Source organism: Columba livia, chromosome 2 (genome assembly GCF_036013475.1).
Source record: "Columba livia isolate bColLiv1 breed racing homer chromosome 2, bColLiv1.pat.W.v2, whole genome shotgun sequence".
Classification (NCBI taxonomy): domain Eukaryota; kingdom Metazoa; phylum Chordata; class Aves; order Columbiformes; family Columbidae; genus Columba; species Columba livia.
Genome location: NC_088603.1, coordinates 128,536,916 through 128,553,880, shown reverse-complemented (window position 1 = coordinate 128,553,880; position 16,965 = coordinate 128,536,916). Strand labels below are relative to the sequence as shown.

Here is a 16,965-nt window from a genome sequence, read left to right as displayed (position 1 = left end):
AGGTTTCTCTAAATCCAACTGACAGAAGAATATTGAACCTTTTGATGTAAAAAAAAAAAAAAAAGGTTTGGAAATATTATAATCATGTCAGCTTCGCTTATAGGCTTGAATAGAGATTCTTAGGATTGGTGGTTCACAGGCAACTTGCCTTGCACTCTGAGTCTTGGTTTCAGGTTTAAGATCATTGGCAGCTCCACAAAAGCTGCCATGCCCACACCTGTAGCCAAAACTACCAAAAGATTAGAGTCCTGTTTCCAAGGTACAATCTAGAGCTTCAACTTTCAAGTCCTGTGTGTCCAAGTCCACTGCAATTACACCTTGGAGCTGGGGGCTTAAGTGTTTTGAGGAGATCCTTTAGCAAACAGACCTGTCTTATGTTTGTTATTTGTGACTGCAGTGGATTCACTAAATGGACTATTGTCAAACCCTTTATTTCCAGTGTCCTTAGCTAGACTAGTACACCTAGCAAGGACAGAGATGATAATATACATATACATAAATAAGTAAATATATATGCAAGTATGTATAGCTATGTGCACAAATGTATATGTGTATGTATTTTGGCTTAAATTATACTTAAACCTGGTATTTTTGAAAGAAATGTCTCAGTAGGTTCTATGCTATAAAAGGCTGAGTAAGTCTCATTCTACTAAGAAGAAGTAATACTAATAGGAATAGATTTGTGTGCTTATAATGTTTTGTATATTCACTGTCTTTAAATGCAAAATTCCATAATATGTCTATGATCTATGCCAGACGTGTTGCCAAGTATTAGTAACAAAATATTGCAAGCATTTGTGTAATTTTCAAGAGACATATAAGAAAATGGACACAATTCAGATGTATAGTGAAATATAGAGAGGTAAGAAAGGATAGAGGGAGACACAAATACTGTTATTGAGTTGAACCTTTTACTTCCAAATGATGCGTTGATAATCACATAATAGTTGACAGAAGGCGCAGATATCTGCAGAAGCCATGCCAAAGAAAAGAGATTTGAGTCAGAGGAGAAGGCACTTATATTTACTTTAAATTTGTAAAAAGTTTTCCATGTATAATTACTAATTTTATACTGCTACATATAAGTGATTATAAAGGCTGGACAGCTCTGCACCATGCTGCCTTTGGTGGATACACTCGCACAATGCAGATAATTTTGGATACTAATGTGAAGTGTACCGACAGAGTGGATGAAGAAGGGGTATGTGTTCACAGAACATTATTTGTTTCTGTCTGCTATTACTTCTAGACCAAATGGTACTGGTATGCTATTAGCAGTTTTCCACTGTGTGCTGCCTTTCATTACTTATGGCAGATTTAAAATCTTTATATTGCACCACTGTTAAAGCTTATTGCTGAATAAATAATATATGATTGCTGAAATTGTTATCCAATTCTTATAAGTGGGAGATCAAAAAAAAAAAAGCAAATAGCATAATAGAAAATATAAAATCCTGAGCAAGTATGTTAGACATATCCCTCTTGCCCTCTTTACAATGCAAGAGTAGTTTAACAATGTATAACAAACAGTGGTAATTTAAATTTAAAGCGCTTACACAGATTAAAAACCAGCATCAACTATAGCTCATTAACATACTGTTTCAAATATGTCTATTCTGCACAGCAATGTCCAGCAGATACAGCTCTTTCTATATTTGCTCTAAAGTTTTGACAAATGCGGTATCTGTTGGGTCAAGACAGAATCCATTTCCTGGGCTGGAGAACTCTTGTATGAACCTGCCTAACAGTTCCCCAGCAGAAAACATACAGTGGTCATTTTAAAGAACTATTCAGTTTCCAACACAGAAGGTGTTGCTGGTTTCTCTGAGAACTGGTGTTGAACTCATTTAAATTATTAGATTAGGAACAAATCTTACCTAAAGATCAATGAGAAGCCAATGCTTAGGTCTTAATTTCCCTCAGAAAAATCTGAGTGGGTTGGGAAGGCTTTGAAAGGTCACCTTCAGTGTGACTTGATTCCTAAATCACTCATTGTATTACTTTTATGAAAATACCAAAGATGTTCCTCTTTTGAAACTCTACCTGCAGGTTTTCTTGCAGATTTGTTTGAATGAGCATGCCTGGATATAATTGAATGCTTCTCTTTCTGATTATCAAATGCAGGACTTCTGTATCTGCAGATAACATCATTTTTACCTATTTGTGACTTCCATAAAAACATACTAATGAATTGGCCTTCCTTACCTACTTCTGAGTTTCCTCTTCAAATTTAGCACTACCATAGCCATAAATATAAAGATTATCTATAGTCTCTATCAGAATCTCTGTGACAATATTCTGTTTTTTAATGATGCTAGTAAAAGTATTCAGATCTTGCAAGTCAGAATAGCATGTAGCTTTTCAACATGGGAAAGGACCAAAATGATTCTCATGCGTGCATCACTGTGCTACTTTTCTGTGCAGAACACAGCATTGCACCTGGCTGCAAGAGAAGGACATGCAAAGGCAGTAAGGTTACTTCTTGACTACGGTGCAAAAATTCTGTTCAACAAAGCTGTGGCTTCTTTTTTCCATGAAGCAATACACAATAGGAGGAAAGATGTAGTGTCTGCTGTCATTTTGCATAAAAGGTAAGGTACACAAAAAAAAGGGGTTTGAATTTATTTTGTTTTGTATTTGTTTTGTTCTTTTAACTGAGATTATTTTCTGAAAACCAGTAGTTTAATAAGACTGAGGACATATTTCAGAATTCCAGAGATTATGTTTTGTTCTAGTGAGACGAAATAAAAAATGACATAATTGGAATGGACATCAGAAAGATGGCATGTCGTTTCCCTATTAGATTGTATATTCCCATTCTGTTAAAACAAAACCACATAGAAAACATTAGAAATAAGTATTTCTTCCCATGTCTTCCCTATTCTTACATACATAATTTGAGTCTGTCGCATAATGCTTCAATACCTACAGAATTTTAATCAAAATGTAAGTGTAATTGATGCCATTCAAGAGATGTAATTAAAAATTGTTGTTTCAAATATGTTGCAAATATTTAAAACTGTGACAGTTCAACTGCAGTTTAGAATATTTTATATTACAATCTAGTTAAGCCCCACTTCAGGAATAAAAATGTTACACCATTGCCTCTTAGTAGGAGTTGCAGGAACACTGCTAGTGTTTTAGCGTATTTACAATTACTCGCCTAATCTTGAAATGCAAGATTCCAGCTTTAGTTCAAGTTTCGTATTTTTTAGAAGGTCTTAGTGTAGTTGATGCTTTTCTATTTAACTGAGAACAGATTTTAAAATGAATCAGAGAAGCATCCAGAATAATACTCAATTACTCCTCAAACAGCTTATTTTCCAGTTGAGGGTAGTAAACTTGTTACATATTGTGATTTGCAAGACAATGCCTTGAGTAAAACTCAAATAATCTAAAAGTAGTTAATTTAAAAGAGAAGCAGCTAATTTGTATTCCATTATCTCAACTGATTTTTGCAGATGGGAAGAAGCTGTTGTGACATTCTCTCACTCTTCTAGTGCCAATAAGTGTCCTTTGCTGGAAATGGTTGAGTATCTTCCTGATTCATTTAAAGTAAGTTTTGTGCACATCTTGAAGAAATGACTACACAAAAATACCCCTTAAGTTACACTGCAGCTTTTGCTATTGCTTTTCTAGTGCTACATACACTAATGTGTATTGTTATAAAACAGAAACAATATACATTCACAAATTTGTTTAATTGTATTTTAGTCATAGTTTCAGGTTGCCTATTTTAATTTCTTTGGTGTTAGAGAAATCCTTACCTTCCTGATGTCAATGGAGTTCTAAGACTACAAAAGTAGTATGAAAAGTAGTATAGGAATTATGAAAGTCAGAAGAGAACTGGGTTCAAAACCATTTGAGATATTTTCACCTTCTGAGATAACCATTAAATGGCAGTACAGAAAAGCTTTTTCTTAATCTAGCAATTGGCTTGGTATGAATGTATTCATAAACACTTCACACTTTATACTTGTAAACTAACATGTAGCCCTGTAAAACACATAGTTTCATTATTTAAATCCTACATGGAATTTTATGTCTTGGAATCATACACCATAAAATCTGACTGAATCACCACTTCTGTTAGATGGCTGCTGTATTTGAAGGTCATTTTCTTCAGGTGCAAACAATCCTGATGAATGTTATCTATATCACATTGATTCACTTTTCTGTTCATCTTCAAAGCTGGTTTTGGACAACTGTATAATTGAGTCTTCAGAGGAAAAAACCAGTCGAGACTTTTACGTAAGTGAATAAAAAAAAACTGCGAAGACAGTACATTTTGTGCTCTCACGATGGAATGTTAGTAGCGGTACATTATTTGCATAATAATTAAATTAGAAAATCATCAATGTGGCTTTCAGTTACTAATACTGGACTACATTGTAATGCCTCAAATATTTTCTATGGTTGCAATTATAATTCTGTAGTTGGTAAATTAAAATCAGCCAATACTTGATTTATGAATAATTCAGTAGTTATTAATCAATAACTGTATTTGAATCTGCTTTTAATGTGTCTTTGGCAAAAACTCCTCAGTATTAGAAAGATTTTTAAAAAGCACTTTACCAGATACTAGCTGTCTTCAACTATTAGTCTCTTTTTTCTTGTTCTCAGCAAAGTCACTGATTTAATTATATTTATTGCCTGTGTGACACTGAAATGAACACATTTTTGACTTGAAAGCTTGGAAGTATACAATTTGTATACTTTAAAGTGTATGACAAGGTTGTATGACAGAAATACAGGTGACTGATCTTATTTTATCCTTTGGGCTCCAAACAGTTTTGAAGTTTGGTTTCTGTAGTTGTCATGCTCGTGCATTTCAACAAATTTAACATTTAACTTGAGCAATCTATAGACTTTATCTTTGCTGTGTTAACTCTTGTTATCAAGCTAGGTATCCAAGGTTATGTATATTTCAAGATAGCAGTGGTAGAAGACACAGTATCTATTTATACATATCAAAAGCATGCGTATCATAAGTAGTACACTTGTCATCAATAATTCACAGTGTTCAATGTGTTTCTTTTTTGTAAATTCTTCTCCAAAATCTTAAGCCATAAATTGCTTTCACAGTGCTAAGGAGATATGAATGTTCTACAGTTATGTTATCTTTTTGAAAACCTCCTTATGAATTATTACATTGGATTGTGTCTAAATCACTAACAAGAATTGCAAATTTTTTGCTATAGTTTCTTTATATTGTGTTATCAAAGCCACACAACTTTTAAAAACAAGCTTTTATTCGAAGTGAACATTAAAACAAATTGCCTATCAGAATAACATTTTTAAACTGATATTTAAAGAAGAAATGTGTACTTTTTATTTTACAATGAAAAATAGCTACGTGTTTAGTAATTTTACAGTCACAGACGTGTATCTTGATGGCATGTGCTCACTGGCAGAGTGACTAACAATTAGTAAACATCAGTGTTCTCATTGCTTTAACACAATATGCTTTTTTTTTTTCCTCTAAAGGAAAACATTTTAAAACTTAAGCCAATTGTCTCAATCTTAGATTATCAGTTTCATCACATTTAAATACTGGCATATGTTTATTATTCAGATTGAATATAACTTCAGATATCTTCAGTGTCCTCTGACACTTAACAAGAAACTAAAGGAAGGTGAAGAAATCTTCTATGAACCACTTACCACTTTAAATGTGAGTTCTTCTGTGACATCATTCCCTTCTGTCTTGCTTTAGATAAAATCAAGGACTTTGGGTTTTTATCATAACATTTCTTTTCCAACACCTATAACTGTATATTTAAAGTAAACTGGAATGAAGTATGTGACAAAATTCTTGTAGTCTAACTAATAAGTGTTATAACATTTATCTTAGGTTTAGATAAAAAATGTTAATTTCTTGAAACAACTACGCATGTTTCAAGACAACATGCTGGAAATGCAGGTAATACATCAAAGAATACCATACTCCAGTCATTGTATTAATAGTGTCCAGGCACTGGAATGCAACACATTGAAAAACCTGACAAAACTCCCTTTTGCATATGCTAACTGCAAAATATTTTCTGTGCCTAAAATAAATTTTCTGTTCTTGCACACTGACTATTTTTGTCAGAAAGTGCTTACAGAACAACCTTTCTGCCTTAATTTGATTAATTTTTGAGCTTCATGTCAGCAATTAGACTTGGTATACTGTCTAATAATAAATAAATATTTTCTAGGTAAATGTAACTCGAAAAGCTTGGTCATCTCACATGTATAGTTGGCAAAGTGTTTGCTCCTGAAAAATCATGTAATGTTCTGTCTTATTTTTAGGCAAAATATGCTGTTTCTGTACAGTTATTTTTTAAAGCTTGAAACAGAGTAACAGAGCAGCAGAGGAGAAGAGACAGCAACAGCTTTGGGCTGGAGTGCATATACAGAAGAAATCTGCAATATTTTATAGGAATTTTACTTTTAATTGGGCTAATATTCAAGTAAAGAATGTGACCTAGCCAGTTCTGTAAGCACTTAGCTAGATGAGATAACTTTGATCCTTCTGCGTTCTTGTTTTGTAGGCCATGGTACGCCACAATCGCATGGAGCTGCTCAGTCATCCCGTGTGTAAGGAGTATTTGCTTATGAAATGGTAGGTATATTTTAATGTACATAAAATATTGCATGTCAGGATGAAAGTTATTGTGCCTGACAGTTGTTTACTAGGAGGTACATATTTATAGTATTGACTGAAGCAAATGTTTTTTCCATGTGACCTTTCATAAGCATATTTAGAGTATGCTGATGATTGATTATCCTATAAAATGTAGCTTAGAATTTAGTAATGATTCTTTGATATTTACAGCAAAGACAACTGCTATCTTTGTTTCCACTTTATTGCAAAAGTATATAATAGGATTGACAAGTTAAAAAGAAGAGGAACAGTATTTCAGAATGATTGATAGACTTTTGTCCACATGAAGCTCGATGAACACATTCATCACAAAAGGAAGTTAAAAGCACCGTTTATTTCCTCATCTTGAAAACATTGTTGACTGTTACATTTGAATGCATGTTCTTCTAAATTTGTGACGTGCAGTAACCTTAATGTTCTTACTTTCAAGGATGGCCTATGGGTTTCGAGCACATCTAATGAATTTAGGCATATATTCTCTTGGTCTCATCCCACTGACTCTTCTGGTCACTCACATACAGCCAGGAAAACCTTTGAATGGAACAGAGATCTATGAAGCAAGACCATTAGAATATGAGGTACTGAGTTTTCTTACTAGTTACGATACGTTTAGGATTTTTATATTAAAAAACATATGTTTATTTAAATAATTTCTAGAATTATTTATGATTTAGCAACTACAAGTAATAGAATTGAAGTTAATATTTCTAAACATTCAGCAGCAACTTCTGTAGATAATTTTCAGTTCTCATTTCTTATTTTTAATCTTTACTAAAAATTTCACATCTGGTACATGATTACTTCAACTTCTTCCCTGAAATGAATATTTCTTCAGTGTTGAAGAAAAAGGATTAACGTGTGTTTAACTATGAAAAGACAGAAAACAGTGGATTTTTAGCTTTTTATACCCTTTATATTTTCAACCAAGAAAAATGGAAATTTTACATGGAAACGGTAGTCACTAATAAAGTGGTTTGGAGTATTCAAATACAGCTTACTTTGCCTATATTATGTATTTCCCTTGCAGGCCCAGTATTTCTTCACTATGTTCATAAACTATGAGGCCAAAGTAGAACAATTTTTGCCAGTCTGTAGATAGCTACCTTGTGTATAACAGCTTGTGAAAAATGAAAGAGCAGAATTTAGTCATATATGGATAGAAAACTCCATTAAAGGTTTTTAAGTATATTGTTTGTTTGTTTGTTTCTATAATCCCTGTTTATAAACTTAAAAGAGAAAAATAGAAAAAATGGTGTTCTGCCAACATGTGAATGATATATCCCCATTTTGGAATTACGATGTCTCAAAATGAAAAACTTTATTTGTCAGCAAAGTACGTATGCATCATAGTGACTTTTGAATGTTTGTCGCCCAGTCACGTTCACTATATGCATTGGTTGGAAACGATGGGGCCGTAAGAAAAGCAAACAAGCATGAACCTTGTCTCAGGATAAGCCTATCCTGCATAGATACTTTTGACTTGCTAAGAGACAAAGCTCAAACTTTTTTCAGAAGCTGGAACTGGACTAATTAATTAGGACACGATAGTGAACTGAAGAAGTTAGACTTGCCAGGTCCACCACTACAGGAGAATGAGGCTTTAGAAAAGAAAGACATATTGGTGCAACTGGTTGATGTCCATTTGTAACTGCTTCCTTCCCACAGTTAAAGCTAAGCAGTGTTCTCTCTTTTGAGAATGCTGTGTTGTCCCTAACCTGAGCCTTACTAGGCTTCCAGAGAAGGAACTGCAATTTCTGCTGTTTATTGAACCTGTGAGTACAACTCACATGTAGACACTCCTGTGTCTATTTGAAGGGCAGGAGACTCACAGAGTTCTGTCTCCACGACATGGAGTGAGATATTCTGAGAAGAGATACCTGCAGCATTAGCCATGAAACAGTAACACACTGGTGTTAATGGAAGCAAGATTTTGTTGTGTGGCAAACTTCTCAAATGATCCATTTCAAATAAGTGATTTTATCACGAAAACAAATGATTACGGCAAGAAAAATAATAACAGAGGCAAGAAAATATTTTACAGTTCTTTTGGGAAAGAAAAAACAAAATGAAAAAGAAACTCAAAAAGAATATGCTACTAGAAATATGAAATGAAATAAAATAAACTCAAGGGAGGATATCAAGGATATGAGGATATCCTGATATGTGAAAAAGTCTGGAGAATCACATGTCCAGCCCAGTAGGTATGAGATTCTCAAACATTCAGAAGCCAGAAGAACCATCAGGACTGGAAGAATTCACACTCCGCTAACTCACTCACCTCCCTGGTGGAAGACAGGACAGTGACAGGAGCTGTGTACAGCAGACAGAGAATGACTCAGACTGATCCAGCTCCATGAATCGTCAGAAACTGGGTGGAAGAAGCATAGTTGGAAGAGGGAGTCCTGTCCTTCAGCGAGGAGCAATGCCAGCTGATGGGGAAGCACTGCGCTGAGCAGGAGCCATGAAGGTGCTGCCTGAGAGACCAGAGCAACACCAGCGTCCATGAAATGTCATGCACTGGAGGAGACAGTGTTCCCATGGCTCAGTAATGGGAATGGAGTGGGGATGCCAGCTCTATAGGGAGCACAGTATTACAGAATGTGGTGCTGTACTCTTAACCCAGGTTAAAGAGGGACAACGTGACTTGGCAAATGCTGATGTGTATGGCAGCACCACTGAAAAGTGAATTTGTCATCTGCCTGTGTGTTAATGAAGCCTCAGGTGGGGAATTAGCTCTGCAAGTTATTTAATAAAGATTAAATTCACCATTGTTATCTATGCCAGTAGAAAAAATTCTTTGCCTACGCTAGTTGTGAAGGGAGACATCAAAGGGAGCAGCCACATAAGGATGCCAGGACTTCCAGTTTGTCCAGAGACTTCTGTTTCCATTCCAGATACTGCAATATGGTAGTGAAGTTATGGACAACAGAATTTGTCTTTATGTTAATCCAGTGGCAAAATATACTTTAACTGAGGCATAAATACTGCAGTTCCCAAACTCAAATACTAACAGAATCTGCACAGCAACTATTTATCATGGGAATGCACAGACTGTCTTACCTGGTTTGAATAACTTAAACACAATACACATGATACAGAATTCACAATAAATATTAGTAAAACAGAATTTAGGTAGTAGTAAGTTTATTTGAAGCAAGCTAATAGACTTTCTGAACTTGGCAGTATAATATACATGGTGTTTCTAAAAGATGGACCCAATCATTAAATCTCTGCAACTGCAAACTGCACGTGAATGAAACTCTACAGTCCATGCAGCAGGTGGAAGGAGCATAGAGCGTTTATAAAAAGGTTCCTAAAACTTGATAACTCATTAAACTGCAAATTTTTGTGTAATTTTAACATGTTTGATCCATTCTTTTGAAATACCCTCTATCTGTAGTAGGTAGAGCTGAAATAAATGTTCACTTAGTAATTTCTAATTTGTTTTCTGCTCTGATTTTTATTTCAGAATTCATACTTCACAAGGGTGTGTATGTGTTTAGTTTTAATTATGAGTTTACTGGGAATCTGCAAAGAAATATTTCAGCTCATTCAGCAGGTAAATACATCAAGAAATAACACTAATCAGTGTGCTTACATAGCAGTTTGTGTGATATTAAAATAAATCTAATTTTTCCTCATTAAAAGGGAAATACCAATTTATATAAGACTAAAAGTGAGAAGAGGATTTAAATAGTTTATGGTATTCAGTCCTTTAATGATGCATGGCTTGTAAATATGTATCTGTCTCTCTTAAATCCTAGAAATTGAAATATTTGTTGGATTACTCCAATCTACTGGACTGGACAATTTATACTACAAGCATAATTTTTGTGTCTTCTTTATTTATTAATACACCAGCTCATTTGCAGTGGGAATGTGGAGCAATTGCTGTATACTTGTCTTGGATGAACTTCTTGCTTTACCTTCAACGGTAAAAGTTATTGACATGCTTTATAATAAAATACTTGTAATATTTTCAGATATTTTATGTAACCTAAACCGTGACTGATCCAGTCTGATAGCCCTATATTTTTGTTTTTTTCCCAAGCAGTGCAAGTTTCAAGATGAGAACCACAGGAATTTTTTAACCTAATGAACTGTAAAGTGGTTTTGAGTGTTTTTCTTGTAGAGAATCACAGCATGTGTTATGGCAACTAAAGAAATAACAAGATTTAAGTAAGCAAAGCCACCACATTTATATAGACTGTATAGACACTGTATAGACTTTCACTTAAAAAATTAATTACAAGAGGCAAAAGGAAATCTATTTTTAAAAGTAGCACATGGGAGAAGGTGAATTCTCTTATCATTTTACAGATTAAATGGCACACCCCACATTTTTAAACCATAGTGTCCTGTAAAAGAACTATAATGTAGGAAATTACTTCTTTAGTTGAAATTAGATTTGTTTGCTGCCGTTAATGATCTTAATGCTGTCACTGGTACAATAGCTTCCACAGGTCATGGCTTGCAGGAGAGCTGAGTGAAGGGAAAAGTAGTGCGGGTGTAGTGCTTACAGCTAATAAATTAAACGTTTTTGTGCCTGAGCAGGACAGCCTTGCACAAAGATGAGGTGTGACTGATCAGCAAGAAAATGATGATTTGGAGCTGTTCAGAAAATAAGGATGACAGTATGTGATAACACTGTATATATGCTCTTCTGATTCTTGCTGTATATATGCACTAATCACTCCCATGAGGTCTGACAGACAGACAAACTTGGCATTTGCTGATTAATTTCAGGATCATTTTACTGTAGCTGAGATGTTTAAGGACAAGGTTTGTAAACAGAGCTAATGTCATGAAGAGAGATTATCTTGATAGTACTGCCTCTGCTGGCAAACCTCCTCCTACTTGTGCATGATCTTAGATGACCAATGAATGGGCAGCTCTTCTTTCATGTGCTGTGGGCAAAATGAGGGTTGAACCTAAGGAGTAAAAATTAAATTAATGATTGCCCAACCTTTCTTCTTCTGCTCGTTGAAAAGCTTCCCCAGCCTGAATATTTTTCATTTGTATAGCTATAGAACCCTGCACATAATTTTTCTAACTCATTTCTAGCTGCATTGACTTCAAGGGAGTTTTGCCTGATAAATACCTAATAAATAGCAGAAGAAAGGGTTTGCTTTCCTTCCAAATTAATCTTTTCAGCCTCACACGTAATATTTCAGAGGGAAAATCCTGCGGAGGGATTTTCTCAGTTGCTACTGTTGTAGCATGAAACACTCATCTGGTCCCTGAATCTGGCAGAAGAAATGAATTCCCAAGTTCAGGTGGGGGGGGAAAAGTAGCTTAATCTGCTTTATGACAATGCATGTTCTGAGATCTGGTTTCTGTGTAAGCCAAGAATGGGAGATGCTTGCCAAATGGCAGACTGTTGTTGGAAACGCAGGTGCCTTAAAACTGTGCTACTCCCATTCTCTTCCTGAGCAATGTGTTTGTTTTCATCGGCTTGTTTTCCATACTTAGTAGTGTCATAAAAAGCAAAATGTTTTAAAATCAGGCTTGTGACTGCTAGATGGATCACGGAGCCAGTTGATATTTGGCTTCGAATAGCAGCAAAAAATGTGATAATTTCCTAATGTTATTATTCCGAGTGCAAGAGTTGTACAATATTGTACTCTCTGTGGCTATGGAGAGTGTAGAAGTTGTTCATGAAAAATAATATCTTGAAGAAGTACTGCTCTAGTGCATTAAAATAAAAATTATGTAGTTTAGGCTTGCGGTAAATAAGGTCACTTGCATTCTTTATGATGTGAAAGTACATTTCTGTACCATCTCAGAATGTCTCAGAGAGGTAAAATGTCTCTTTTTAGATATGAAAATCAGGGTTACTTATTGCCTCACATGAATAACTGTAAAAAACTTGAAACTCAATATTTAATTGTGCATATCTGTTCTGTTTACTCATTGTCTAGATTTGAAAATTATGGCATCTATGTTGTGATGTTCTGGGAAATTTTGAGGACTTTGATTCGGATTGCTGTTGTTTTCTTTTTCCTGATACTGGCCTTTGGACTCAGTTTTTTTGTCCTGTTGGGTTCACAGGTTGGTGGAATGTCACAGTTAATTTTTTATCTTTATAAGTTTTATTTTTGACTAAAAATCTTGAGAGGTTATTTACAAACCTCACCGGTTCATTTTTTTTCTTGTTTTTGGTGTTTATTCTTTTGCAGCAAACATATAGCACGCCTCTGCTTTCTGTAATGAAGACATTTGCAATGATGTTGGGAGACATTAATTACCATGATGCATTCCTCGACCCATTACTAAGCAATGAATTACCGTATCCATTCCTGAGTTACACAGTTCTCATTATATTTACCTTGCTTATTCCAATCCTTCTTATGAACTTGCTAGTAAGTACTCTAATTAATATATAAAAAGCGGATAAGCACAGGTATATACACAGTTTTAGCATATAGAATTACTTTAGTGCTTATTTATGACATTCCTTCATTATTTAACAAATTGATATTTTCATTAACATATTAAAAGTTTGCCTTTCCCTGGATTTTTTTTTGTTCCAGTTTACTATTCTGAATGTTTTCCCATAATTAAGTCTTGCAGGGTTATTCTGTATAATCTTTAGGTAGTACCTGTGATGGAATTGAATTGGAGCTGCAATGTATTATTATGAGGTCTAGATAAAGAAAATTAGAGAACAAATATTTTAAGAACTACTTTGATAAATGTTTACTTTCTAGCGTAGACATAGTCTTCATTGTTCAATGCCTTGCTGTAACATAACCTGGAACTAATTATATTTAAGGAAAAAAAAACAAAACACCAAAAAAACCCAAAACCTAGATCTTCATTGCACACAAACCAGCAGTCAGCAGCAGTGTTAAAACTAACTAATTAGCCTGACCTGAAAAAAAGAATCAGAAAACCTGGTAATGGTGAGAAGGGCAGAAAACATGCAACACATGTTCAGCCATGCTCCATTCAACGTCAATTTTTTTTAGGCAATCGGGTGTCTATATGAGCTGAGCAATGCAAATCAAACGTTTCAGGTTTTCTAAGTTATTTTTTTTTTAAGTTATTTATTACTGCCTTGATCCTGTTCAATCAAGAGATCAAGTTTTTAACATAAGAGCAGTAATGAAGAATCAGAAAGAAGGAGTGTTATTCTTGATGAATCTTTGAAGTAGCTCTTTAGCGCCTTACGGATATGGATTTTCCAAATATGCATATAAGGGGTATGTTTCCAAATTCACATGAAACAAAATAAATTTAACTTTCTAGAAATTTTGGATTTAAATATGAATATAAGAAATACAACTAAAATCACAGACTATGAAAAAATACATAACGAAATCTTTGTTGGTATTTTTAGATTGGCTTGGCTGTTGGGGACATAGCAGAAGTACAAAAATATGCTGCACTCAAAAGGATTGCAATGCAGGTAAGTAGCATACTGTAGAAGCACCAACTACAGGAAATAGATATTGTTGTTAGAACACCATTTAGATGATTAGTTCATTTATCATCAACATCCCTAATGTTTTTAACATCTCTGTAAAGCAAATTAGTGAACCCGGGCATCCTATTCTGAGTCTCGTTTTCAGTCCTACGAGTCATTGTCAAGGAAATGTGTAAGCAAATGCATTTTTAAGGAACTTTTGAACAGTCAGTTCAATGAGTTATTCCAACAACAGAATCTCAAAATCAGTATATGCAATGTTTGAAATTGGAGAGTTGCCTTTTAAGAAGAGAATTGATGAAGTGGAAAGAAGGCTAATGTACACAGAAATCAAAAGGAGAGGTGTGCGCAGACAGAACACTCAAGAACAGGAATAGCTCAGAAATAACTTCTGGTAGTCACGTACCTTTAAATTGTGTGCTGTATTGGCTTAGTTCAAATGTATTTGGAGAATTCTCTTCTAAAGAAATATTTCCTTCCAAGAGATATTTCTTTTGCTAGAGGTACGAATGACTAAAGCAGAAATATAAGGGCAGTTCTTGTAGTAGTGGATGTTTTTTACCTGTTTCAGGTATTTCTTTACCAACAGAATGATCAGGAAGGATGGTGTCCTGCAGCTTCAGACAGTACTATGAAATATTTTTAAATCAAATAACCTTCTGTATGTTTGACAGGATTATAGTTGTCTGCAATAAGTTTATACTGTACATCTTGTTTGTTTAGATACCTGTGCTCAGTATTTCTGTAGCAATTTGAGAATGACTGGAAAGGTAGCATCTTCTGAAAGGGCATTCATATGTAACATACTTGTTTCTACCAAAAGGAAAACTTTTCTCCCAGGCCTTCCACTTGCATCTATTCTGACTCTGCCATAACCTAGTAAAAGGATATAGCATAACAGAAAAGAGAGGGATCACCCTCTTTCCCATTATTATTTGGTCTTAAAACCCATGGCTACTATAGGTATTCCATCTTTTGAACATTTCTGCCCTGTAATTCTATACAGCAATCCCCAGCGTACTAAGGGGCTATTCAAGCCATTACACAAGAGCTAGCTCAATTTTGAAGCCATTTTAATTGTGAGAGTGCATGTATATGTGGAGTAATTAATTCTGCTGAGTTACTCAATACTGCTATGACTAGATGCTTTTAGTGTCTGGCCTGGACTGTCCAAATATTATACCATTGTTTGCAGCACAGATATCCTCTGAGACTTGACATCTAGTAATAGTACTTTGAATATAATGACATGATGGTTATTTTCACAACATAACTTGTCTTTATCTTAAGAGAATATATCTTGTTCTAAATGCAAAACTATGCTTAGGTTAATCTTCACACCAACCTGGAGAAGAAGCTGCCATTTTGGTTCTTAAGTCGGGTGGACCAGGAATCAATCACTGTGTATCCCAACAGGCCAAGATACTGTGGATTTATGGTAAGATGGTGAATCTTAAGCTAAAGAATTCTTACTAAAATGTGATATGATAGACTTACTTTGTACAGAGATTGCTAGGAACATTGCATTAATAAGACTCAACCATTAACTGACATCAGTGGAATCATGATTAGACATCAACTATCTCCAGTGAAAATGATAAATCAGTTTGAGTGCAGCCTAACTCATTCAGATATAATTAGTGTTTGCCTTCTCAGTGATCTGTAACTTTTTAATGTGAGACATGCTACAGAAGTTATTCAGACAGAAAATAGAATTACTCCCGTTTGTCATTTCTTCTTTTATTTGTTTACTTTTCATTTCAGCTGTTGTTGGTAGACTGAATTTCCTGATTAAACAAACTTTGCAAAACAAGTGTTTAATATGCAAAAAATAACTTCACAACAGAAACAGCTTTAACACTGTGGGGAGACTTTTTAGCATTCATTTATTTGGGATTTTTAATCTTTTATCAGACTATAATATATGATTGCATTTTGGTTCCATGTTTTGTTTAGAGCGTGTTCCAGTATTGCTTTGGGTGTGAGGACTCTACCACAGATGCACAGAGCACTGATACAACGTTAGAACTGGAAGTTCTGAAGCAGAAGTACAGGTATTTGTTGTATAATTTTACTGCTGTAAAAATAAGTAGAACCAATATTACAAATATACTCCTATTAAAAACAAAACAAAACAAACCAACCAACCAAGCAAACAAAAACAAAAACAAAAACAACTTTTCCAGAGCTCCATACTGTACCTAAAAAGTAAAATTCAATGTAGCTAGTGCCCTTAAGTAAGCTCCCTCACTATGGTAACTTAGTATTTTATGTTCTGTAATGTATTTACCTTCAAAATACTTGTACAGTAGAGAAATATTTTTATCCCATGGAAGAGAAAGGGGACAGGCTTGTTTGCTCATTAAAGTAAACTGAAGTAATGAGGAGAATGCATTTTCGCTTCAGAATTAGAGGTTTGTGTATGGAGGTTTTCAAGAGTTATTTTAAACTCGCAATTGATGTAATTCCAATTGCTTTGCAAATTTACACTATCTGTAACCAACTTTCCACTGGTCCAATGGTAAATCTGCTTCAGATTGTTTCCCCAAAAAAGGGTTGGTGTCCTGGTTTCCCTTTGAACAAATCATCTGTTTCCCGGAGCCTTGGAAGGAATTTTCTGTACTTATTATTCTTACTCACCAACATATCAGTCAGAATAGTTTCAGAAAAGCCTTCTGTGAACATACAGCTACGAAAATCTTTCTCTACTCTATCTCACCCTCCCTTGCTCTTTTTTGCTGTTTTGTTCTCTCTTTTTCTTTCCTTTCCCCTCTCTCTCTCTTTTTTTTTTTTTTTCTTAAATACACTATATTTTTCTCTCCCTGCACAGATTCTGATTCTGTATTTTTTGCATGAAGGACTTGGCAAGAATTGAAGGGGTGAGAAT

The 16,965-nt window shown here is 34.6% G+C and overlaps 1 protein-coding gene across 1 annotated transcript in view; it reads left to right on the top strand.

The window, feature by feature from the left end:
- Nucleotides 1-16,965, top strand: part of TRPA1 (transient receptor potential cation channel subfamily A member 1) — a 37,461-nt gene that overhangs the window by 18,331 nt on the left and 2,165 nt on the right. Inside the window, exons 13-26 of the mRNA XM_065053798.1 lie at nucleotides 1,087-1,201; nucleotides 2,425-2,591; nucleotides 3,462-3,555; nucleotides 4,192-4,251; nucleotides 5,576-5,674; nucleotides 6,537-6,607; nucleotides 7,080-7,227; nucleotides 10,119-10,208; nucleotides 10,414-10,583; nucleotides 12,571-12,700; nucleotides 12,829-13,011; nucleotides 13,992-14,060; nucleotides 15,406-15,516; nucleotides 16,035-16,132. Coding sequence (XP_064909870.1) covers nucleotides 1,087-1,201; nucleotides 2,425-2,591; nucleotides 3,462-3,555; nucleotides 4,192-4,251; nucleotides 5,576-5,674; nucleotides 6,537-6,607; nucleotides 7,080-7,227; nucleotides 10,119-10,208; nucleotides 10,414-10,583; nucleotides 12,571-12,700; nucleotides 12,829-13,011; nucleotides 13,992-14,060; nucleotides 15,406-15,516; nucleotides 16,035-16,132 — 1,605 coding nt within the window. The remainder of the gene's footprint in view (nucleotides 1-1,086; nucleotides 1,202-2,424; nucleotides 2,592-3,461; nucleotides 3,556-4,191; nucleotides 4,252-5,575; nucleotides 5,675-6,536; nucleotides 6,608-7,079; nucleotides 7,228-10,118; nucleotides 10,209-10,413; nucleotides 10,584-12,570; nucleotides 12,701-12,828; nucleotides 13,012-13,991; nucleotides 14,061-15,405; nucleotides 15,517-16,034; nucleotides 16,133-16,965) is intronic.